The sequence below is a fragment of the Falco rusticolus genome, chromosome Z (assembly GCF_015220075.1).
Source record: "Falco rusticolus isolate bFalRus1 chromosome Z, bFalRus1.pri, whole genome shotgun sequence".
Lineage (NCBI taxonomy): Eukaryota > Metazoa > Chordata > Aves > Falconiformes > Falconidae > Falco > Falco rusticolus.
The window spans coordinates 41,257,406-41,282,340 of NC_051210.1; the positions used below are offsets into that span (position 1 = coordinate 41,257,406).

The 24,935-nt window shown below is 36.5% G+C and overlaps 1 protein-coding gene across 10 annotated transcripts in view; it reads left to right on the forward strand.

The window, feature by feature from the left end:
- AGTPBP1 (ATP/GTP binding protein 1) overlaps nt 1-24,935 on the forward strand; it is a 66,929-nt gene that overhangs the window by 37,633 nt on the left and 4,361 nt on the right. For 8 of the 10 annotated variants that reach the window (XM_037373486.1, XM_037373484.1, XM_037373485.1 and 5 more), the window contains 6 exons: nt 973-1,126; nt 1,868-2,048; nt 3,564-3,693; nt 4,044-4,175; nt 5,802-5,978; nt 11,346-11,506. In XM_037373486.1, coding sequence (XP_037229383.1) covers nt 973-1,126; nt 1,868-2,048; nt 3,564-3,693; nt 4,044-4,175; nt 5,802-5,978; nt 11,346-11,506 — 935 coding nt within the window. The other 2 variants (XR_005101894.1, XM_037373489.1) reach the window with 2 other exon arrangements.

Here is a 24,935-nt window from a genome sequence, read left to right on the forward strand (position 1 = left end):
TGCTTTGCTCACCCTTATCACCCCACTAGATGGTTTTTGGGACACACACTGTTCTGGCTGCAATGGTTGGACACCAAGACCCTCATGTGCTCCAGCAGCTGGCACTGAAGTGCCCTCTTACTTCCGTTGCTGTTGCTATGCACAGAAGGGTGCCTACACTGCCTGCAGCTCCACCAAGTCTGCTCATTTTGATACCAACAGTAGCTGGCACTTTGGACATAAAGTCTGTGGTGCCCACAGGGGTGCTCCCAAGAGGTATGGCCTCGATAGTGACTGATGCTGAGACCCTTGCTCATTCCAGTTGCTGACCCCAAATCCACTCACACTTGTCTTGTTAGTTGCAGGTAGTCCACATAGCACTTGCATGCATGGAATAGAGATAGCTAAGGGCAGACTAGGGATCAGGTACATGAGTTTTGTATAGTCCCACAGGCCCCCCTTGAATACCACAAATACTCCTGTTCCTCTTGCTTCCTTCTTGTCCCTCAGGTGTCCCTCTCCAAAACTTTGCATGTAGATTCTTAATGGCCCATCAGTTAGAGAATGGAGACTCTGGTCTTTGCTATTTTTTCTGTTATGTCTTGTCTACCAGGATTTTTTCTCTCTGTTCCTGTTTGTTACTTCTCTCTTTACTTGTTATCCGGTTCTGCACTGAAAGGGTGCATAATCAGATAACCTTAATGAAGCAGAGGTTCTTACCTTCCACATACTCTTACAATATTAACTGGTACAAAATAATGCGCCCTCTGTACCTTCACCTTCGTTGAAGTGGGTGGAAAGACAGACTATAATAAAGAGAAGTATTCACTCAGAGATCTAGAGTGATATTTCATGGTCAAAATTATGATGGAAACTTGGAACATTGTTTAGAATAACAAAAAGAAAGGTAGTTTAAAGAGTACCTGTGGAATACCCTTATGATACATGACTGCAAAAGATTTGAAGTGTTTTTCCATTATTTTGGGGATGAAGATGCATCTTCAGAAGCTGGAATCTATGCACAACCCTCAACAGATATATTTTCGACAAGACGTTCTCTGTGAGACCCTGGCTGGCAACAGTTGTCCTGTAGTCACTATTACAGCCATGCCAGAGTCCAATTACTATGAACATATCTGTCAGTTCAGTAAGTATGACTTCCTTTTCTCATCAACTGAAAATTATGTAAAACTAGCTCTTTATGAAATAAAATTTGTATTTAAAACTGTTGTGCATTGTAAAAATAGCAATGTAAAACACAGTTAATGAACCTCATGTAATTGAAGCATCAATATTCAGGATTTGTTTTGCATTTAATGGTATTTATTTGTGGTAGTCAGATAAGGATATCTATACCTGGATATAGGAGTAATATATTAATATATTTTAAATCAGTTGCTAGGTATTTCTGCATGTTATGTTTTGCAGACTACAGTTCTTGGAAAAGAATACCTGACTTCTGAGTAACTTTTTTCTCCAAATGCTCAAGTTATTTGCTTGTCAGAAAATCTTCCATAAAGCTAATATCTGAGCTACTGTGATTTGAAGTAAGCTTTAGTTATGACAGCATTCCTGCTTTGTTCATCCACCCCAGTACTTTTCTTGGCTATTGGAAAAAAAGCCATCCAAGTTGTTGTATCATAATTGCCAGCTCAAACTAGTTGTGACTGTATAATTGTCTGATTGAATTTAAAGCTCCATTGTGAGAGTTCTGTAATTGGCAGTCCTTATAACAATATTCTGGCAAGCTCTATTATTAATACTCAACTCCCAAATACTGTATTTTCCATTGTAATAAGTGAAGCTGGCTATTGCTTCTTTTTTCAATTAACAAACTGTTTACATAGCTTGAATTATATTTTGCAACTTCTATGCATACTTCTTTTAGGGAATCGTCCTTATGTTTTCCTATCTGCTCGTGTACATCCTGGAGAGACTAATGCAAGCTGGGTTATGAAGGGAACGCTGGAATACCTAATGAGCAATAATCCAAGTGCCCAATGTTTACGAGAATCTTATATTTTCAAAATTATTCCCATGCTCAATCCAGATGGTGTCATAAATGGAAAGTAAGCATAAGTTTACTCACAAATATGTAACCTTTAGTACTAAGTCTTTGCATCTGTTATTTACCAAAAATCTTAAAATCTAAACTAATCCCAGAAACACAGAAATGCAATACTTAACATGGAAAAAAGAAACACTTAAAAATTACTAGGACTTCTCAATTTTGTTTGGCCTTTTTAAAGGCAGATGCATTGTTCCATGAATCTCAGTTTTATTAAAAGTATTTTCAGTTGTTCATGGATGATAATCATTCCTGTGTGATTTGACATGACATTTTAATTGTCTCTCTGAATTAGTCTTGGATGGGTGTTAGTGTTACATGAGAGCACAGCTGCTTTTAGGAAAAAGCTAAACAATTTCATGGTTCTCATGAACAAGACCAGTCCTTGTATCTGAGAGAGCTTTTTATGTATTTTTTTTTTTAATTATAGTTTTTAGAAGGATGTTATGGAAATGGTTGTTGTCAAATGCTATTAAAAGGGGGATAGTTAACAGGTATGCAAGAGAAAGGGTAAGAGAGTATCTTGATTTAATTAAAGTTACTAGAGTAATTCTTTCACTTACTACCACTTTTCTTAATAAATTTAAGGGATATTTCAGAACCTTTTGATACTGCAATGAGTAAGCATTTAGCAGTCTATATTTACTTGCTTACAGGGAATTAAAATGAAATGGAAATTCTGGTGTGGTGAATCTACAGTTCCTTCTTACCTAGTAATGGATAAAGGTTTTGTGAAAAAAATAATAAAACCCTAACCAGTTATGGATTTTAGTAGAATCCTGTCTTTATATACCTAAAAGCATGTATATAACAAAACAGCTGGAATTAAATAATTCAGAATACAAGTGGAAGTTTAATACAGGGACAAGTAAGAAATGTGTCCCAAACAGACATGGTCTAAAGACAAATGTACTGAAGATGACTTCGTGTTCATGAATTTCTGCAAGTTTAGAAATTCTTGCTGATAGCTGACTGAATACATGATCTTTAATCTTTACTGTTTTTTGGTTTGTGGTTTTTTTGGTTGTGATTCCTTTTTTTAAATTTTTTTGTTTTTCTCACAGCTACTTGTGTTCTAGCAACTTCATGTTTCAAATCTTAGGTTTCTGGCTGATATTAGTCTTTATATTACAGAAGTCAAGACACCAAAACTGTAAAGATACCATATATTTGAAATTCCTGATTCTTGAACTAGCATTTGAATAGGATTGCAAGCCTTCAGTTTTAACAGCAAATAAGCAAGATTACATTTAATTCGTATAAGAAGCTACTTCTAATTTATTTTTAGGTTTTCTGTAGTGTAACTTAACCCCCCCACCCCCCACCCCCAAATACTTCTATTGTTTGGCATGTTGGAAAACTGAAGTTTGTTTCTCACCAGACTCCTTCCAAAGAAGCACTGGTGACAAGGAAAACATGAGGTGGTGGGGGTGGGGGAGGCTTATTTAAAAGTATGATAATACAGACTACATCATGTGTTTTTCCACCCCCCCACCCCCAACCCCCCCCACAATAGCCACCGTTGCTCTTTAAGTGGAGAAGATTTAAATAGACAGTGGCAAAATCCAAATCCAGATCTGCATCCCACTATATACCATGCTAAAGGGTTACTGCAATATCTGGCTGCTATAAAACGTTTACCTTTGGTGAGTACGTGTGTGTGAGTAATTCTGAATCTTTTTAACCTTGTCTATGTAGCTAGTCTGTAAATCAAACATTTTAATATGTTTTTTTAAACTGTGTCACACTTAAATTCAACTTGGAGAACAGGTTTTCTGCAAACCTTTAGATCTAAATCTTTTTTTCTTTGCTAGGGTAGAAGGTTAAACCTTCCTTCAATGAATCCTACATTTTTTGTCTTAATGTGTAAGAGTTGTTTCCTGTTCCTTGGAACTTTCAACAGTGCAAATAAAACCTTTTATTTCTTCTCCTATGACTTTTATAAAATGTTATTTCCATATGTCTTGGCTTTGTTTTGCCAAATGATTTATTGTAGGTCTACTGTGATTATCATGGTCACTCCCGTAAAAAGAATGTATTTATGTATGGCTGCAGCATCAAAGAGACAATGTGGCACACAAATGTTAATGGTGCCTCTTGTGACCTGATGGAAGACCCTGGTTACAGGGTAAGTTTGACATTTATGCCTTTTTCAGTTGGCATGAATTTGGAATATACATTTCACACAACTTCCCAATATTATTCTGTGCACACAGTGAATTTATAGCATAAGCAGACTTGATTAGAACGGTCTCTTTTTCGTTCTGAGAGTTTAAAACATACACTAATACAGCCAAAGTAGAGTGGTTTTTTGGGTTTTTTTTTTTTTGTCTTTGTACCAATACATGCTTTTTTGTGTTCAACATTACCATTGTAATAAGTAACATGGCAGATATGCTTCTGTGCATTTGTAATTACTGGATTAAAAAAAAAAAAGTGATTTAAGCATGGTAAATAATATTCTAGCAGACAGGGAAATAAAAATACTGAATTGCTCTGAGAAGTACTAATTTTTGTGTATGGAAATAGGCAAGGTTCCTTTTATAAAGAGGAGTACTTAAGGCATGTGCCCCTAATACATATACATAACAAACGTGCACAAACAATATCCACTACATTGACTTAAGCTTTCAAAAATTGTGAAAGATTTAACGCGTTACCTGTTTCTTCTGTGTAACTCCACTGCCGCCTTGTGGCAACTGCGAATCTGTCCAGCCTAATGCCTACAAACCCCGTAATTTTTTTTGAGATGCATATTTAGTCTTTAAAAGAGTGTGAATGCACGTTAAAATGCTTGTTATGCATCCGTGAATGTAAATGAGTACAGATACTTTCCGATTTTTCCCCCCCTCAAATCTCCATCACTTTTAAAAAGAATTCTATGGCTCCTTCATTTTCTTGTGTGATTTCCTGGATGCTGAGTCTGATTCCATTCACATCTGCTGCTCAACACATTTATACGGGGCTTTGCCACTTCAGCGTGCACTACTATAGTGCATAAAAGACAATAGTCAATAAGAGTTGTAGGAAAAAACCAAAAACTTTTAGCTTCAAAAAGCCAGACCGAATGTTTGGGCAAGCTTACACTAATAATGGTATATTTACAATGGACACAGTAAATTCAAATTGGTCATGTGTTTTGGCTTAACTGATACAAATAAAAGCTGGAAAGAAGGTAGTCATTTAGCATTAGTGAAATACATACATTTGCATAACTGTTTTCTTGTCTGTTTCCAAAGCTGTCATTTAAACACTTACATTGAACTTCCAACTTCAGGAACATGAATCAATATGTATTTAGTGCTTTGCAGAACATGAATGAACTTTATGTATTAATAAAATACTGCATGTGTTAAGACTGTTTCAACAATCCAATTTGCAGTCCTAAGTAAGAAATTGAATTAAATTAATTGTATGAGGTATGTATTACATTTAACTTGAGCAAAGTTACTTCGGTGAATTAGGAGGACATGGTGATCACCTGAAGAATTCTGTATCCTAATGTTACCAACATGATTAACACTTAATTTTAGTGATTGAATCTAAAGAAGAGGACTTTAATAAGGGGGAAATTGCAGGCCTGTTGTCACTTGAAAACATGGGGTTTTGAAAACTCAAGGTGGAGGAATGTTTTCATTTTTTCTCTTTTAATTCAAATTGCAGCAAAATTTGCTTGTGATTGCATATTCTCCTCCCCCCAGTTCCATAAATGAAATAAAAGAATCACTGTATTTTTCCAAATTCTGTCCTGCAGGCACTTCCCAAGATTCTGAGTCAAACTGCCCCAGCATTCTGCATGGGCAGCTGCAGCTTTGTAGTAGAAAAGTCCAAGGAATCAACCGCGCGAGTTGTTGTGTGGAGAGAGATAGGAGTACAAAGGAGCTACACAATGGAAAGCACGTTATGTGGATGTGACCAGGGCAAATATAAGGTAAGAAAATATATCAGTTAAACTGTTCTTGCTTGGTAATTTCTCTCATTTGCGTCAGTATCGGGTTCTATAACCCTGCTTGCTTGCTTTAAACACCTAAAATTCTTCTAAGATCTGTGTACGCAAATATTAGAGTGGAATGACATAATTTACAATATTACAGGTTACATAAGTCTTCATCTGTCACTTTACACCCCCCCCTTCTCACACCCATATAGTATGTTGTGCTTATTGGCTGTTTTAACAAGATTAATATTAAATACTGCTTGTAACACTATATGTATGCATGTAACTAAAAAAATCATAACTGTTCTTTCCAGTAGATTAAAATTGGGTAGTAATAAACCCCAATACTAGAATAAAAGATTCCTTTTCACATGGCAACTTCAGACTATCATGGCAGTTCATGGTTCTTCAGCAGACATTTAGTAGTGTCCCTTACAGAATTTTCTTGTGTAGCTGCAGAAACAGGCTTATAAATCAAAATGCTTTAATATCAGGCTACCAGAACTGCAAATTACACGTCTCTGAACTCATCATAGTTGTTTGACTTTGTGACTTAAAAATTATTTTCAGTTTGTCTCATTCAAAAGCATTAACAGGGCTGGATATTTGAAAACAAAACATGACCCTGTTTGTGGTTTCTCACTAGTAGAAAACTTACTTAAGAGGAAATTTTCTTAGGCAGAAAACCAGGAGAACCACTGCCCTAATATCTAATCTTAAGCCTTTGTTACTGGGTTAAATTTAGCTACAAATTGAAGCAAGTTTTTGGAATGAACGTTCATGGAAGAAGTGACAGTTTCCTCTGCTTGAAAACAGAATTAAGGAATGCTAATCAAGAAAATAACCACAAACTTTAAAAAGGTGCTCTTGACAAAAAGAGGAGGGAGGACAGAGCAGGAACAAAACAAAAAATTGAAACATGGTATATTTAATATATTAATATATGCTCCAACACCAGTGCTTATCTCCTTAGAAGAAAAACATATTTTGGCAGGAATTTGAGGAGGTCTGTAACTACTAAATGACTAAGTTAATTTTGTCAGTTAACAGAAGCATTCCCACTATTGTCAGAATATTCCATTATTTCTCAGATTACGTCATTATGGAGCTTTAAAAAAAACCTCATCCAGCTTGCTTATTTTGAAGCTTCTAGGATATTCTTATACATGAACCTTGATGGCTTTAGCAGTGTTGCTGCAGAAAGTTCTTAAGAAAGGTGAATTGAAGATACTTTGTGGATAAACTTGCAAGATGCTTAACCTGCAAAGCCCTTCTTCAGTGAGGGAGGAAAAAAAAGTCTAAATTCTGTGGAAAGGTTCTTATTCAAAAAGATAAGAACATTCTTCTGTGTAATATAAACTAGCTAATGAGATCAAATTGTTTTGTCATTCATTTTATTTGGAATAAAACAATTTGTGAGGTCTTAAGCATCCTCTGAATGTACAGGAAGATTCTTCATTTTTTCTTCAAAACAGTAATGCTTAGACTTCCTAAGAAAGGGTATCTAAAAGTCTAAGATGACTAGACAAAGAGCAACATCTCTCCAATGAAAAGGTCAAAGAGATGAAAAGGCTTAGGCTTTTTTTTTTTTTTTTTTTTTTTTTTTTTTTTGTGTCTGGAGGGCGTGGGACCAGCAACTCTGTGAATAAACTTGCGGTATGAGTTAGATGACATATTTCATAATATATTATTTCAAAATACAATCCACAGAGAGGAGTTAAACTGTAGAAGTTTCCTCCCTTCCTATTCCGATCCCAATGGACATGACAGTTCAGATCTGAGGAACTGGACTGTGTACTGTGGTCTGAAGCACTTTTCCAGTCTTCTTGTTTGGCATCATCGCTGAATTTTGTTTTAAAGCACAAAGAGCATTACTCAACAGTTCTGTTCTTTGTGGAAGAAGTGCTCGGTCTTTGCCAAAGCTGGATAATACCAGAACTTCAATTTTTGGTTCTGCTAGACTATTTCTAGCCAGAACTGAGATTAGTAATTCTTACCTGAATTTAGGATCCCTAGTGACAGAGTTATCTCTGGAAGCAATCTCGTTTTAACTACCTGCATGAGTGAGTCTTCCTAGCGTGTTGAGAATTAGTGCTGCAAATACTGCTCAGCCATCTGCAATTCAAGATACCGAAAAGCAAATGTTCAGGTGAAAGGATGCTCCAAGATCTACTCTGGAGCATAATTAAGATGCCAAACAAAAGCACAATTTCTTCAATAATTCAAACCACCTGAAAACTGAAATCACTCCCTTTCATGATTGGAGATTAATATGTTTGGGAGTATTACTACTTTTTTTTTTTTTTAAAGTTAATAAAGAAGATTTTGTTATCTGTCAATTTAATGATGCACATAAAGAGAAGACTTTAGGAGATGAAGATTCAGTCAATGAACTTTGTCAGTTACCATGATTCTTCCGTCTCTAGATTTTGAGTTCTGAAAAATGATCGCATCTTTGTAGCCTCTGCTGAATAAGAAAGCAGAAGAACAAGATGATGTTCTACTGTCCAACTGACTTCTCCAAATCTTAGTATGGCTGTTTTCAATTTATTAAGTACATGTTACAGTAATATTCTTCTCAACTTAAGGTCAGTCCATTGTGCTTTTGTTTTGCACCTTTGCTTTCAGGTAACAAAGTTCATCACTGAAACTCTGTGTTCATGTGAAGGTATTTTTGTGACATGCTTAGTAAAGAAGACTTCAACCAACCATCTAAAATGTTACTGTCTAGCAGAAAGACAGTTGTATAAAATGTAAAAGAAAAAGGAATGAAATTCAGTGCATGGTTTTAAAAAGAAAATAAAACCAAAACCAGCTACTTTCAGTGCTTAAAAGCTATGTTTCTGACACTTAAGGAACTTTAACAGGCCACAGCTAAAAGTACTAGAGCAACAGCTGAAGGTGATTAGGAGATCAAGAAGAGGAGTGTAATTAAGGCTTCGGTGAAAATGAATTTCACCTCAGGTTCCTTAGGGCAACTATTTATTATTATTATTTCCTGAAACAGACTTTGCGTCTCTTGTTTCATGGAAATTAAGAGATTTGGCTGATGGAAGAATAACAATAGGTAAAGAAATCTGTTATGTGCCAGCTGTGTGGTATTGCATTATGATTTAAAGAAATAACAGAAACAAATTTAGATTTTGACATAGGCTTTTACAGCAAGTATGTAGGCCCTTCAGTGTAATAAGTTCAAATTTTATCATCCAGGCATTTCACAGTTACCTACCTCCAATCTGATCCATTTAGGTCTTTCTAGTTATGTCTTCTTTCTGCTGTGCTGAAAATAGAGACACGGAACATGCACACGCTATTTATCTTTCTAACAATTGTCTTTGCACTTTCTTTCATACTGTACTTTTGTCCTTTTTTGACTGAAAACCACTCCTATTACACTGTCCATAAGGAGTCTGTGAACTAACGGTAACTTCTTCAGCAACAGATATAGACAATGATTGGAAAATTTTCTGAACCATCAAGTTGTGCACGTTAGTAATCTGTGTAACAGTGAGATTACTGTTACCCTTGTCCTTCCTTTTCTGCATACTTGTTGCCTCTTGTCCTTAATGTTATTTTAATCTTTTTGGGGCAGGGACTGTCTTCCTGTGATTAGCGTAGTGGAGCCCCAGCTATGATTGGGGTCTTCGAAAGTTATTGACGTGCAAATAAATACAAAACAAAAACAAAAAATTGGCCTCTGTGGATAAGGTACTGCACTGGGAGTGAGGAGAACTGATTTCTGTTCCCAGCGGGGTCAGTGACATGCTGAGAGACACTGTGCAAATCGCTTCAACCCTCTCTGCCTCCATTTCTCCATCAGTAAAGTGAGGATAATTCTTCCTTTATTAATAAAGTGCTTTGAAACCTACAGCACAAAAGCATTATAAAAGAGGTAAGTAGTATTACTATTAACAATAATACTCAAATATCCAACTCTTGCTCACTGCTGACAGGTTGCTGTACCATTTGACTGGAGGATGGCACTGTTTAGATTAGTGGATGCAGCTTTAGCTTTCTTGTTACTAAAAAACACCTTCTTTACGAAGACTACTGAGGAAAAAAAGAACTTGCAAGAAAAATAAAATCAAACTTTCCATTTATTACGTGTGTATATGTTAAAAACAAAGTACATGAAGAATGCGCGGACTGTATCATTTCTGGAGCAACAGAACACTTTCTTTTAAATGTTCCATTTTAAAATACATCAGTGTGACAACATATGCAAAGCTTATGTGTATGTTTTTTAGTGTTTAGTAAAAAAAACTCCTACTCCGTTCTTTTTGCTTCATGTATTTTCCTACTTGATGACTTAGTTCACCACCAGTTCCTGGTTCTTCTGCTTCCCTGCTTCTTTTGTCAAAGCTCCTTTTTAACTCTTCTTTACCTTAAGAGGCTTAGAAGATCCAAACTAAAATCCTTTTAAATTTTCCTGAGATACAGAAGTTGTAAAGGAGGAGGTTGAGTTGTGTTGTGACATTGAATTTGTCAGTGTATATACTGTCAGTACTAGTAAATTCCATAATTGTTGAGGATCACTCTAGAATATCATTCTCTTGTCATAAAGTAGTTAAGACCGGAGGTTCTGTCCTTACGTACTGCACTGCTAGCTAAATTAAAAGTGTAGAATTATCTGACAGGAGGCTTTATCACAAGCATCATATTCTCTGAGTTTACGTAAGTTATACCTCCTAAAAACTCTTTGCAGAGGAAAATGCCTTGGTATATCATTCAAGTTAGAAAACAACTATGGGTTTTGATACTTTGTTGTTTTTAATTACTAAATGTGTGAATAAATGCTTTCAGAATTAACACATGTATCCTCTAACTTATAGGAGAGGAAGAGATGTTTGTATCAAGGAGTAACTTGCCTTAAATAGTCTTATTTATGTGTCAGAACATGGCAATGAACTTGATCATAGCTACGATATGAATTTGCTAAATTTTTTCATTCTGATGGAACTTCTGCTGAAGAATCTTGTATTTGAAATTACTACTTATATATTTTTCTCAGGTTTTAAACATAATTTTTACTTACAAACTTGGACACGATACCTGCCTCTTTTCTAATGCCACTGGGTAAAATCCTGTTAATATGGATGTGCCAGAAGTGTAGACTATTAACCTCCAAAGAAATGTGGAAGTGTCCAGAAGTGTCTGTTCAGCCTTAGAGGAATGGTGTAGATATTCGCTGAGTTTTCTCTGATACTCTTAAGTGTTTACAGGTCTTATTTGTTCTGTCTTTAGAGCAAGCAAGTCTATTAAATAAAATAACAAAATGTATTTTAAACAGTAATCCTGCAGTATGTCTGGGTCCATTTGCATGTACCTATTTTATATTTTTAAATCTTATTTTTAAATTAGGGATTGCAGATAGGGACAAGAGAACTGGAGGAGATGGGAGCAAAGTTCTGTGTTGGCTTACTGCGTTTAAAAAGAATGGCCTCACCTTTGGAATACAACCTGCCTTCTAGTCTGTTGGATATTGAAAATGAACTGATTGAGTCAAGCTGTAAAGTGACAAGGTAGTACACGTTTATTATATTTACTTTTTTTCTTTTTTCCTGTTCAGGAAAAATTGCAGTTCTCAAGTGACATAAAGATTCTCTCAAAAATATTCTTCCACTCATCAAAGAGAATGTTGATGTGTTGTGACCCGTTAGTGTAACAATAATCTGAATATATTGGATACTTATTGTGTTAATTCAATTGCTTCACATTTTGAAAATAAACAGTAAACACAGACTGTATGTCACATTTGTTGCTGGGGTAAACACTGACAATTTTAGTGTCATTGGGGAGTTACTACATGCAGTAAAACGCAGTAGGTCTTAGGTCTCAATTGTCTGAGAGCATTTTTTTTCTTTTTTTCTATTACTGGCTACAGCATTAAAAATTTACTTAGACCAACTTGAAGTATGTGAGTTAAAGCACTGTAAGAACTTTGATGTTTATTTCTTCCAAACTTTTTTTTTTCCCCTCTGGTAGAGATACAAAACAACATTTAAAGAATTTAAAACCTGTGAAATAATGTTTGGGTCAACAAAGAAATGTATTATGTCTTTTTCATAGCTAGCTTATTAAGTTGCCAATTCTTTAAGCTTTAGACAGGCCTGCCAAAGTATGCATACTATTGCATATTTCCATTCATGTAATTCATAACTCAAGTAGCGACATGTACATGGTAATAGGGGATGCACAACAAGTAAGCTATTTCAGATGTACAAGCATCTCTTTCTGAAAATCTGGTTAGAGGTTAAATAACGCGGAGTTCCAGACTTCAGAAAAGCTTTGAATTTGAAAAGATTTACAACTGTAATATGTTACCACTTGGCATACTTAGAACCAGAAATGTTTTTATAGTGGCCTTGGCTGTAGCTCCAACTTAGCTAAAGCAATACTGTAGAAATTTGAGAGGAGAGATGAAATTTATTATTGGTTTTGTGGAACTGAAAGAAGAAGGTGCTTGAGACTAAGACTTTATCATTAAATGCTAGACTAATGAGCAATTTGTCTATAGACCATGCAAAGCTAGCAGAGATATGGGAGGACATCTGTGGTACCCTATGGAAGGGGGAGATGATGTTTATTTTAGTTCCAGCATTTAAACACATAAGTGTTACCAGAATGTGAAGTACTGAGAAAAGCTGGAGCTTCTGTTCAAGCTTAACATCTACAGGTAGTAACGGAAGTTGAAGTATAGGCTAAAAGGTGGTAAGAACAATAGGAGTAACAATAGGAGAGTGTCTTAAAGAGGTAGTTGAAAGTATATAAAGAGTAGGTGTGATGGGTAGGTATCTACCACTCCAGTGATGGTTGTATCCCTCAGTATCACTTGCTCACTGGTACAGCCTTAGCATGCTTGTAATGGCCAGATTTTTACTGTTGGATCAAGTTTTGTGCTTGGCTAAGGCTGAGTTAGTGATTCCTGGAAGAGATAGGATCAGAAGGCAGCTTTGGAATAACCCACCCCCACCAGCATGTAAGCCTCACTGAAGCATGGGTAGGCTCACTGGGAGAGAGAGTGTCATATGGCAGATGCTGAAAAAAGAAGAAGGTGCTCTACAGCTATTAGAACAGCATTAGCATGATGTCTCCTGGGCAGCTGAAACACAGCATTTTAATCACTAAGAATGCCTTGGTGATGTTTACTGTACTAATGTAACATTGATACCAAAGCAATGGTAGCAGCAGAGAGCGGCACTCAGCATTTATAATATTTAGTGTATCACTCTAAAGTTTCATTGGAGGTTGTATGCTTTACTGTCAGCCTTGTAAGATATAGTTTGAAAATGCAAATAAAATGTCCATGTCCTTGGTTTTGCAAGGGTAAAACCATATTCCACTATCTTTATAACGTGTTAAAAAGCCCCAACAAAGTGGAGGGTGAGGGGCAGGGGACAGGGGTAAACTGTGAATGGTTTTGAACTCTTTTATTTTTTTCTTTCATTCCTTGCATTGTTTTGAGAAGTTGGCCGTTAGAATAATTATCTCTTTGCTCTAAAAAGTCTCTTGCTTTTGTGTGGCATAGTAGTTTAATGAGCAATACTATAGGAGATTAGCACAGAAAATCTGCTTCCTCTGCTGTTATGCTGTGGGCTTAGATAATTGATCTTCAGGCAACTGTGGAAAGCAGATGTCTTGTCATGAGGTTTTGGATTAGGAAAACAGATTCAGTGGGTTTTGTCTCATGGACAGGGATCAACCTAAGGGAAAAAAATTAATTGCTTATGTATAGTTTTATATGTATTGCCAGGGATTCTGGATCTGTATTGTTTGAAGGTAATCTGTTTAGGATTATTCTTAAATATTTGTGGAGTTTACTGTCTCAGACATTTCAGTTGTTCTTTGGGATGAAATGTAAGTGTTGACAACAGAGGCTAAAACTTGAGAAATGGAACTTGTTAACTGCTAAGGAAGTGTGTAGATGCTTGAAAAAAGTTCTACAGAGCACCTCAGATACATTCCTTCAAATAAAACTGGTGAGCAAGGGGAGATGTTTTACACTGTAAAGCTCTTGAAAGAAATCACCAGATGGAATTCCGTCTTTATGGTAGAGGAAGTCTTACTACAGCAAATAAAATTTTTGTGATTACAGTTTTCCTCACAAGGCCTTTATCAAAATAAAAAAGGAAACTGGGAGAAGAAGAGGAGGAACCAAAGTGACAGCTGCTTTCAAATACAAGAAGTCAAGTGCAAAGAGCCTGTTCCCTTTAGAGCAGATGGAACAAGGAGCAATGGCCTTAAGTTACAAGGAAAAGACAGTCTAGGCTTTATGTAAAAATTCTATATGGAAGCAAAAATGAAGTTCTGGAATAGTCATCTGCGGAAGTTGCAGAGTAGGAGATTAAGAATGGTATAGACAGGCTTCTGTCTAGAATAGCAGTGGGAACAGCTGAATTAGCCTTAATGCACAGAGGTACACAGAAGGGCTGTGGCAAACTTCTTCACCAAGTATCATACTTAAAATAAATCATTTATTCATAAATACTAAATAGTTAAGACTCTCTTCTGTTAAAGCATTGCCTTACAGCGTTCTCTCAAATACTTGCATGTAAGAAGGAAGTGCCTATGAGGGACCACATGGAAAAAAGCCTGGAGACCCTTTCTGGGAAGTAAACATGCTGGGGTGCCTCTTTGAAGTGCCTCCACAGTCATGTGTGCAGCACAGGGGCTAAATATGAGGAGTTAAAGATCTGTGTGCAGTTGCAGGGCTATGATCTTTTTGCGATCATGGAGACATGATGAGATGCCAAGAACTAGAATGGTGCAGTGGAGAGCTACAGGCTCTCTAAGTAAGGACAGGCTGGGAAGACAAGAGGGGAGGTTGCCCCTTATGTGAGACAGCAGCTGGAATGCATGGCAGTCTGCTTGGGTATGAATAATGAGCCAGCTGAGAGCTCATGGGTGAGGATTAAAGAGCAGATCGCTCAGTGTGACATGGGTGGTGGGTGTCTCCTGCAGGCTGCCTGACGAAGAGGAACAAATGGATGTGGCCTTCTACAGACAGCTAAAAGCAGCCTCCAGTTTGCAAGTCCTGGTTCTCGTGGGGATCTTCAACCACCCCAGTATCTGCTGGAGGAACAACACAGCAGGGCATAAGTGGCCTGGTTTCAGCTGGGATAGAGTTAATTTTCCTTTTAGTAGCTCGTGCAGAGATGTGTTTTGGATTTGGTGTGAAAACAATGTTGATGGCACGCTGATGTTTTTAGTTGTTGCTGGATAATGTTCATACTAAGTTAGGGACTTTGGTTTTTCAGGCCTTGCCAGCCAGAGGGCTGGAGGGGTGCTAGGTAAACTGGGAGGGGACACAGCCAGGGCAGCTGACCTGAACTAGCCAAAGGGGTATTCCATACTGTGGGACGTCATGCTTGGTATATAAATTGAGGGGGTTGGCCAGGGCTTGGAATTTTACTTTCCTTTCTGATTCTCCTCCCCATCCCTCTGGGTGAGTGAGGAGTGAGCAAGTGGCTGTGTGGTACTTAAGTTACCAGCTAGGGTTAAACCACGACAATAAGCAATCCAGGAGCTTCCTGGAGAGCACTGATGACAGCTTCTGGACCCACATGATACAAGAGCCAACAAGGAGAGATGCTCTGCTGGATCTGGAACTCGCATACAAGGATGTGCTAGTTGGATGTGAACATTGAAGGCAGTCGTGGTTGCAGTGACCATCAGATGATGGAGTTCAGGTTCCCACGAGGAGGGAGCAGGGCAAAGTTCAGTCCCCATAGCATGTGCCAGAGAGCTAAAGACACATTAGAATGTCAGGATGAGACAAAAAAAGGGGAGGAGTCATGCACCAGCCAGCCTTCTAACATAGCACTTTGTGTGAACAGATGCACAAAAAATCCAGTTCTAAAGATACTTGAGGGAAGGAAATAAAGTAACTATAGTTCTTGACCTTCTTTCCATGGTAGTTGGGGCAGAAGCAATTTGCTGTGCTTTACCACTCAGGTTAAAGTTTTAACTGCTCTGCAAACTGTAGACAATTAGGTACAATTGTGGTAAAGAATTAGATAACTGTTGTCTGGATTAAATGTTAGTTCTAGATATTACCTTAAACTAAGAACAGGATTACTGCTTTTGAATATTTCTGAAACTTCCAATAGATCCGCACAATCTTTTATTGAGAGAGATTTTCCTGTTTCAGTGAAGCTAAACTTTACAGTGAAGGTAATGGTTATGGTCCTGATTCTGGAATAGGATCTCTGTAGTCTGGACACAAGTTTATCGGCTTCTTTGAAAGTATGTACAAGCATAAACATAATCTTTCGGATTTAATGGTTCTTCCGTTTTTGACTTACAAAGCACATTGCTTATGACGGGTGTGAAAGTGCCTCCAGTGAATGAAGGTTGTTAGTGCTTTGTGTTTAATAACAAACTTGAGTAACACTAGATGAAAAAAGGAACAAATGGGAAAGTGAGTTGTTTGCTGTTTTGAAATAAAGCAAATCCTGGAGAGAGGGATATGAATAGATATGCCTATTTTGAACTTCCTTCTCCAGCTAAAATACGTCACTAATCCAGCTAGCTCTAGAAGAACTATTATGCACTAACATGAATTGCATGTAAAGTACTACCATGCTGGGGGCAGGGAGAAAACTGCCTCTGACTTGATTTGTATTTTGTTGCTGGGAGTGAGGGGCATGGAAACTGTTTTCTACTAGCAGGTGTTGTTTGGGTTTTTTTCCTGAAAGTACTAATAAAAGACTTACTACTGCAAACACTCCATATAGTTGGCTTGGCGCATAGGAGCATAGATGAAAAATAATGAGGCTTATACTACGGTTAATACTATTGAGACTGTACATGGAAATGTTTATAATCCTGTTATGTGAGGAGGGTAGCTGGTACTGGAGGTTCAAAAAACAGGAAGGTTCAGCCTCGATCCCAAAAGATGAGTTCATGAAAATCACAGAAGTGATTGTACTGCAAGACAAAGTTGGAGAGAAATCATTGAATAACTTAATTCAATGCTTTGAAACGGAATTTGTATATAGAACAAAATAAATAAATATTTTCCCCTAATAATGACATGTGGGTGTTACACAGCTACAGATGGTGAGTGTCAATAACCAAATGCTTCTGCACTAAAGAAATTAATGCAGTGGAAAAAAAGGTATCAGATTCTATATATGTTACAGTTACAATTTTTATCAGATAAGGAACATTGACATAAGATATATCTAACTTTATTGGAGAAGCCTGTTTAAAACTATATAGATTTTCCTAATGTCTGATGGCTTTGTGCCTTAAGTTTATTAAATGTAAGTCTACTTTAATAACACTAAAATAGTAAAATGTGTAGCCTAAAGTGAGAAAATAGATATCTTGCTCTCATTATTCTTTTAACAGCACTGTGAGAATCTGTGATGGAAAAACTAAATGTGTAAATTCCAACAACTTCTCTTTAAAATGAGGTATTCAGACTGAAATAAGTTTTGTGTTTGTACCTGACTCTCTGTATGTTCTGACCAGATCTTAAAAGTGATTCAATAATTAAATTGTCTATACAGAGATTTATTTCTTTGAATTCAGTGGAAATGTTTGGTATTTAAAAAGCGGGATTGGAATCAGACTCTTAATGAGGAATATTTTTCAGAGAAAAGTGCAAACTGTACTGCTGTCTGTCACTACTGGAATATTGACCTAATATCACACTGTCATCTTTTTCAAGTGTGAATTTTCTTAAACTTTATGTGTAATCACAGCAGCTTTATGTAGAGCTGCCGATTTGTCTATACCTGCTGATGCATTATCAAACAGATTTTTTTAAACAAAATTACCTAAGCAGTTATCTCTAATTAAAAGCACTGAAAAATATTTAAGTACTTAATACTTAGCCTGGCAAAATGTTCCTCTAGTAAATCTAGAATAATGTAAGTAGATTTATATTTTTAAAATGATACTTTAATGTTCTTCTGAGACAGGAGTGACCCATCTCTGTGCATGACAATAGGAAATCGCTGGCCTGATAATTTTAATTTTTATTTAAAATATCCTTTTTATTTTGGAAGTTGTGTTGTGTCCTATAGAAACTATATACCTACATTATTTTTGCATAAGGAAGAAGCTATGATTTTGTTCACAGTACTTCCACTATTACCAATAAAAGTGCCTTGCCTTGTAATCATTTATGTTTGCACATTATCTTCTTTCATTCTTTGCTGAAGGGGTTAATACTGCCATAGGTGGAATTGACAGATGGTCCGACTTTATTTCCGGAGGCTCAGGAGCAGAGTTCTGCTGTATACCTTAGGCCATCAGACTTTTCCTCAATTACTTGGAGAAGTCTGTCTTAGAGCAGAGCAGTTTTATTCTGCTGCCCAACAAATATGCCCATATGACAATTAGGCCTGATATCCCTGGTATCCAAGTTTCCTGTCTTTGGTAGCACCCACCGCATGTCTCAGCAGAAAGTTGAAAACCTGTAATGTTTGTCAGTGATGGGGAAAGTCTCATGTTATTTAACTTAAGGGACTGGCTTGTATTCGGAACTGAAACACGTACTGTAGAAGAGGTTATAGTTAAACAGCAGCTCTTTTATGGGATAATGGAGATACCGTGTTCCTCTATTCTGTGTGTTACTTAAAATAAATCTTAACATAATAGTCCTTTTTAATTAATTCTATTGCAATCCACTTTGTACTGTCTCAGGAAGTACTGGACGATAGTGTAGTAGATAGGTATTGATGAGAACTCTCCTCAACAAACAAAAAAAAACAAATGTAAAAAGATGAGGAATATTCAGATTTTAACAGCTGAAGAAAAGTATGGTTCAGCACGGATTTTCCCTTGGCCTTTCATAGTTGGGTTTTTTTCTTGGGTGGGTTTGGGTTCTGCTTAAGCAGTATTTTTGTATGACCACTGAATGAGTTTTCAAGGTTATGCTCTATTTCCCTGGTACAGTGAAAAGAAGATGGACACTGCCCTCAAGAGGTTGCAGTTCTCTCATATTTCATAATCGTAATTTTTCTTGTCATCTTGGGGGTGTGAGAGGCACTCCAGAACATTTTGTTAGAAGGCTACAACTACCTTACGTGGATATGATGAGTACCAGCTCCTAGTGATAACTCTAACAAGGCTGAGCAAAACTCTTGAGCTTTCCTGTTCCCACTTCCCAGTCCGATGATGATGAAATACAGAGATGCCCATGGCTGGTATTTCTAAGTACTCTTACAGCTGAACCAGGGCGGGGTGGGGCTCCCTATCTGTGTGAGACCTCACTGCTCTTTGGAGGAAAAGTTTGCTTGGTAGGGTTTTCTTACTTTGCACACGCCCACCCCCCCAAGGATTTGGCTTCTTTGTGCAGCAGAAACCCCTCTTTTTGTAATGAACAGGAAATAGATTTTAATTTTTTCTATTTCTTGGTGCTTTAAAAAACAGGTTTCTATTAACACCTCTTAAAACCTGTATGCCAAAACTGTGAAATATGTTGTCAATTTGTCCTTTGATTCAAGCCTTGTATCTAAAGTGCTGAAGTTTTAGTGTTTCTGTACTGTTCTAGACAAGATATTAAAAATACCTATCAGCTGAGGTATCTATTTATCAGGTCTCTGTTCACTTGAGTGCTGGAAATGAAATGTACAAGGAGCCCTCTTGAGTAAAATGTATAAAGTTGATTGCTGTTCCCCTTCAGAGGCAGTCATGGTCAGAAGATAAGTCACACAATCCCTTGCTTTATATGCCCAGACTTCCATTCCTGTCATTTTTCATTTTCATTTATGAAAATGACATCTGGAAAGAAAGTCCTGCTTGTACTTTCCTTGGCTTACATGATTCGCTGCTCATTACTTACCATTAGAGATTAATTGCTTACCAATAGAGATAGAAGGTACCTACAGAAAATAAAGAGTAAAAAAAATCATTAATAAAGTATAGATGAGAATAGTTTTTCACAGCTCTAATTCCCTCTAATGTTAGAATATATCAATGAATAAGATTGTAGTTACTTCCTTTATATTTTGTATGTTACTGGTACTACTTTCTACAAACCCACAATTTTAATGCTTTAGAGGATAAGCAGACAAGTTTAAACATTCAAGTCTAAGCACACAGAAACACTGCTTTTATTTTTTGCAAATGATTTTGAGGGTTTCTCAATTTCTTTTTGTTTTTACTGGTTGTACTTAAAATGACCAAGCAAATGTTAATATTTTAAAATGTGCCTCCAGTATTTCATTACACACAGGCTCAGTTTCCATGAGTTCATTTTGAACCATGTCTGAAACATATTTCACTTAAGAAAAATAAAGCAATAAGTAAATTATTTCCCTCTGGCAGTGCACTTTAACATTGTAAGTGATGAATTAAACACTTTATTTTTTTTAATTATTTTAAACCCATTTGCCAATGTTTCCCCCCCAGTTCCAAATGGAAAAGATTAGACCAAATGTAGTACTGATCTTGTAGTAAGAATTATAGTTGTTAAGCTGACAGGTTTGGTAGGGTCTGCATGCAATGAAACAAAAACACGACTGCAGTCATAACTGTTAGGACTTAACTGGAATTACCCTTTGTGCAATATCTTGGCTACTTTTTGGAAATTCTAGTTGTTTCATTGGTTGTTTTGAGGCTCATTGGTGTGTTCTAGAACATAGCGTATTTTTGTTAATTTGATTTAATTATAGCAGAGAAGCAGACTGAGCTTTGGGGACCCAGCATGTCTGGAAAATGGTAGGGAAAATAGACTGCCAAAAGGAGCTGTGGGAAAGAAAAAATGTGATGCAAAAACCATTTCCTGCACTTAGTCTTACACTTGAGAAAAGACATCAGACTGATGGGGCAAGGAGTGAGGGGTACATGCAGTGATAATATGTCCAAGAACTTCTTGCAAATGGTCTGTCTCCAAGATGCCAGAAGGAAACTGGATTTGTTCTACTGTATTTCCCACCCTCTTAATAACTCTTAAACTTTGCCCAGACACTTGCATACTTCTAGTGTTCTTTACCTGGAAGTGAAAGTTTTTCCTTCCTACTCTCCTGCAGTGTTTTAGATTTTCTTAGCCTCTCTTCCAGTACCTTAGGTTTACAACTTAGTTAAAAAGAAGACGGCTTATGCTGCAACTTTTGTTCTGTCTGTCCCTTTCAGAAGGCTGAAAGAAAAAGATGAGACCTAGAATTCCATTTGTGGGCCTAGCGGTGCCTTTGACCTAAGTGAAAGTGATTGCTTTTAATGCTGTGTAGGCTGTAGCACTGGAGTACGGTTTGGCTTCTCTAGGGCAAAATAAGGAAACTAGTAATCTAGAAAAAGAAAAAAACCCAAAAAAACCAAACCAACCACAAATAGGAGGGGGGGGGGGGAAGAAAAAGTGGTGAACAGCTTATATATTTTTTATACCGTTTTTCAAGCTTTTCCAAATACTAGTGTGGGCTACAATCAGTGATTTTTGAGAAAAACACATAGGTGAAAAGCTCCTGAAGGGGACAGCACATGTAGCTGCATGTGTGATGTTGCCTACTGTAGCAGCATTGCTGATCCCTAGAAGAGAATATAGACCCTGAAGGGAAATCAAAAGTAAAAGTAAGGAGAAATGATTCCTTTGTGATACTTTCTGACTCTCTTTCTCCTCTAAAATTTTCCTTCCCCTGGCAATGCAGTTTTAAAAGGAATCATTAGTTCAGATGTCTTTTCTCCTTCCTTTCTGAGCTCCCCAAGTAGTTGCAGTTCTCCATAGTTTGGCAGGGAATATTTCTTAATTTTTTCTTCCAAAGTTTTAAAATGTATACAGTTCCCCTGTAGTCTTAGAAAACTGCTGATCTCCATGGGGTTGAAATTGGGTAATGGTTGTGTCTGGCTTGTGGATTAATTTCTCTGTAATTGAGTCATATGGATAATGAAAAATCCAAGTATATCTTTTGAGGGACTAATAAAACTTTTCAGTTTGAGAAAATGTACCATGTTAGTGAACAGGTTTATTTTTTAATATGTTTGGAGCATTAATGACAATAAGAAAAAACCTAGTAAACTATTGTCATTTAAAATCAATAATTAAAATATTTTCTAGAAAAAAATTGCATTAATTCCAAAATTCAGTGTGTTCAATGGTAAGTGATGTAGAAAATACTCTGTTTTTAAATGAAGGGGAGATTCTTAAAATTCTTCATAAGCATGAAGACCACAGTATTATATTGTGTAATTTAATCAGGTGTGTAGGAGTTAATTTTTTTTGCCCATAAAATGTTGTGTAAGTAAAATCTTCAACACTTCAGGTTTTCATATAGTATTCTCTTTTAACTGTCATGACTTTAAAGAAAATACACAGATTATGGTATCCCTTACATTACAGAACTGTAGTTTTGTGATGAACAGCCTCTGCTAACCTGAGTAAATTAATGGTTTCCTTTTGAAAAGTGGGAGGTGTAGGGGTAGAGGAAGAGGGATTATTGAGCAAGTTAATTAAAAACAGCCCAAGGGAAAAGTTAGGAAATTAAATCCCATAGAATCAGCATGATGGCAGCTAAAAATATGTTGTCACAAGATATGCTGTGGGTGGGGAGCAGCAGGGAGGCAAATAAAGAATTTGATTAAACAGCAAGAAGTTTATTCAGGTGTTTTGATTTCTGCATTTATTGTGACCCAGCCTCAGTAAAACAGTGGAGTAATATTTACACTTTGTAGATTCATGCTAACCTTCAGAATAAGAATTGCTGGAAAGTTAAATATCCAAGATTAACATTTGCTACATCAGAAGAAAGCATGCCAAAGGAAAGCAAATTACATGAGTGGCTACGCGATGCAGGCTTTTCCTTTGAATGTAGAAAGTACTTAGATACCATATTGTGAGGAATGAAGACTCAAGAAAAGGAAAGTAAAAAATGATCCTAATAAATATAATTATTATATTTATTTTCAGTAATAAATAATTGTGGAGTTGTGGTGCATTGACCTGGATGGTAGTACAAAGCTACTCTTTTTATGAGTACTACTCTATTAATGAGGCAGATTTCAGAGCCAGCTTCTATGTTAAAGATTTATGTAGCTGTGAAAGTAACATCTGTTGATCTATTCTAGTGGTACTTTTTCTTGATTCAGGAAAGTGATTTATAATATTGATTTTTATTTTATTAAATGGGAGATGTGAATGAAAAGCATCTCTCCGTTTTGGATGAGAATTTTGAATGTACACATGCCAGAGCAAATACATAATATGTGTCACATTAGACACACTGACATAAAGACTCTGCACAGTGACTGAATTTCTAGAAGTTAGGGATGTGCCTACATGTTTACACATATGTGAATCAGTAACAATTCATAAAAATGTAAGAAAAATATGTTTAGCAAATACCTCTGTGTTTTTCAAGACAATATAAGATACAACATATTATATGAACTAACAAGCCACTTTGAAGACTTCAGCTATGTGGTTTGCTTGTGTGTCCATTTCTGTGGTTTTTGTCCCTAAAATAGGGGGTTTTTAGTTCCCTTTTTTTTTTTTTTTAACTAGATCAACTAGGTGAGTTTGATTTCCAAATAACAGCACCTATGAAAAAGCGGATAAATTTTTTTAAGAGCTTTACGATACTATATTGTACCTCACTAACATTAATTTCTGTAAGTGCTACTGTAATGCATTAACATCCCATTGTCAGTGGTTAATAAAATACTTGTCATTGACATAGCCCGTTGTAGTTTTCTGTACAGGTATTCAGAATTACTAGTTAACAGTGGACTGACATTCAGATTTAATGGCTCCATTTCCAGTGAGTTGAATTACACAATCTACCCTGCAATTCCAGCATGCATTGCTTGCGTACGAAAGCTAACAGATCAATATCGAGTTATGCGATTAGAAGCAGAAGTTGCAAGAAAGCTGTGCACTTGTGGAATGCAGTACATTTGGTGAAGTTCCTTTCGTTTTGTTCTTTAAATAAAGGAAACATTTAAACTTTTTGTTCTTTAAAAGAAGTGTTGGTAGGTGGTGACTTCCTTCCGGTAGAAAGTGTCACAGGATAAAAGCACTGGAAAACTATATTCCCTTGCTGGTTCTACCGTAGGGTCTTCATGCAAAGCATGTATCCTTATGGTATGTTGGGTTCCCCACCTGAGAAATGAAAGAGGTGCCTTAGCAAAGATACCGGGTTATTTTCCTCGCTCTTTGTCTCTCCTAAATGGAAACAATGTTTGATGAACCAACATAGTGGGTTGTTGCCTTAGTTAAAGTTTAAATAATCTTTTAAAGTATTTAGTTTTATGGAGCATTCTGTTTTGCATGGTTAAGAGGTATGACCTTGTTCAGTGAGCCATGACACAGATTGTTTTAAATGTAAATCCAGAAACTGACTGAATGGAGGTTTTTATAATTTATTTTCTTAATAATTTAGTCTTCTGTACTTTTTTTTCATCCTAAGCTAGGACTAACAATTCTTCTCATCTGTTCTTCTCCTAGTATTTGAATATTTGTCAACAGCACAAAACAGTACAGTGTAGCATGTCATTGAAGCTACAGGTAGAGGAAGAATACAGTGAATTTTATTTAAATTGAATAGAGACTGCATTGCAGATTTCAGCTGGTCCACTTAAGCTCATAAAACACTTTTAGAAAGAATCAGGCATTAATCTTTTTGATCATAAAGCCACAGCCAAGCTAGGCTGTTGTGTGCCTTCAGACAAAATTCATCAAAAGTGATATGCAAACATTTCTACAGGTACCTGTGATCTTTCTCAATAAGAACATTCTCACTGTTTTGTATGAGTGTATGGGGTTTCTGTATGCTTTGATTATTAGGTAAAATGCATTACAAAACCTTCTTAGGACTTCATCTGAATATAAAATTACTTATGAAATATTTAGGAATACTTAGTGCTTTTAAGCAGATTGCTTTTTTATGTCCCATGGGAGGTTAGTAAAACTGCGTCTGGAAAACACTTCCCCCCGGCCCCGTTCTAAGGAGGTGAGAGGATCAGAAAATTGTGTTTTAATCTTTATCCAGTTAACACTAAAGGTGT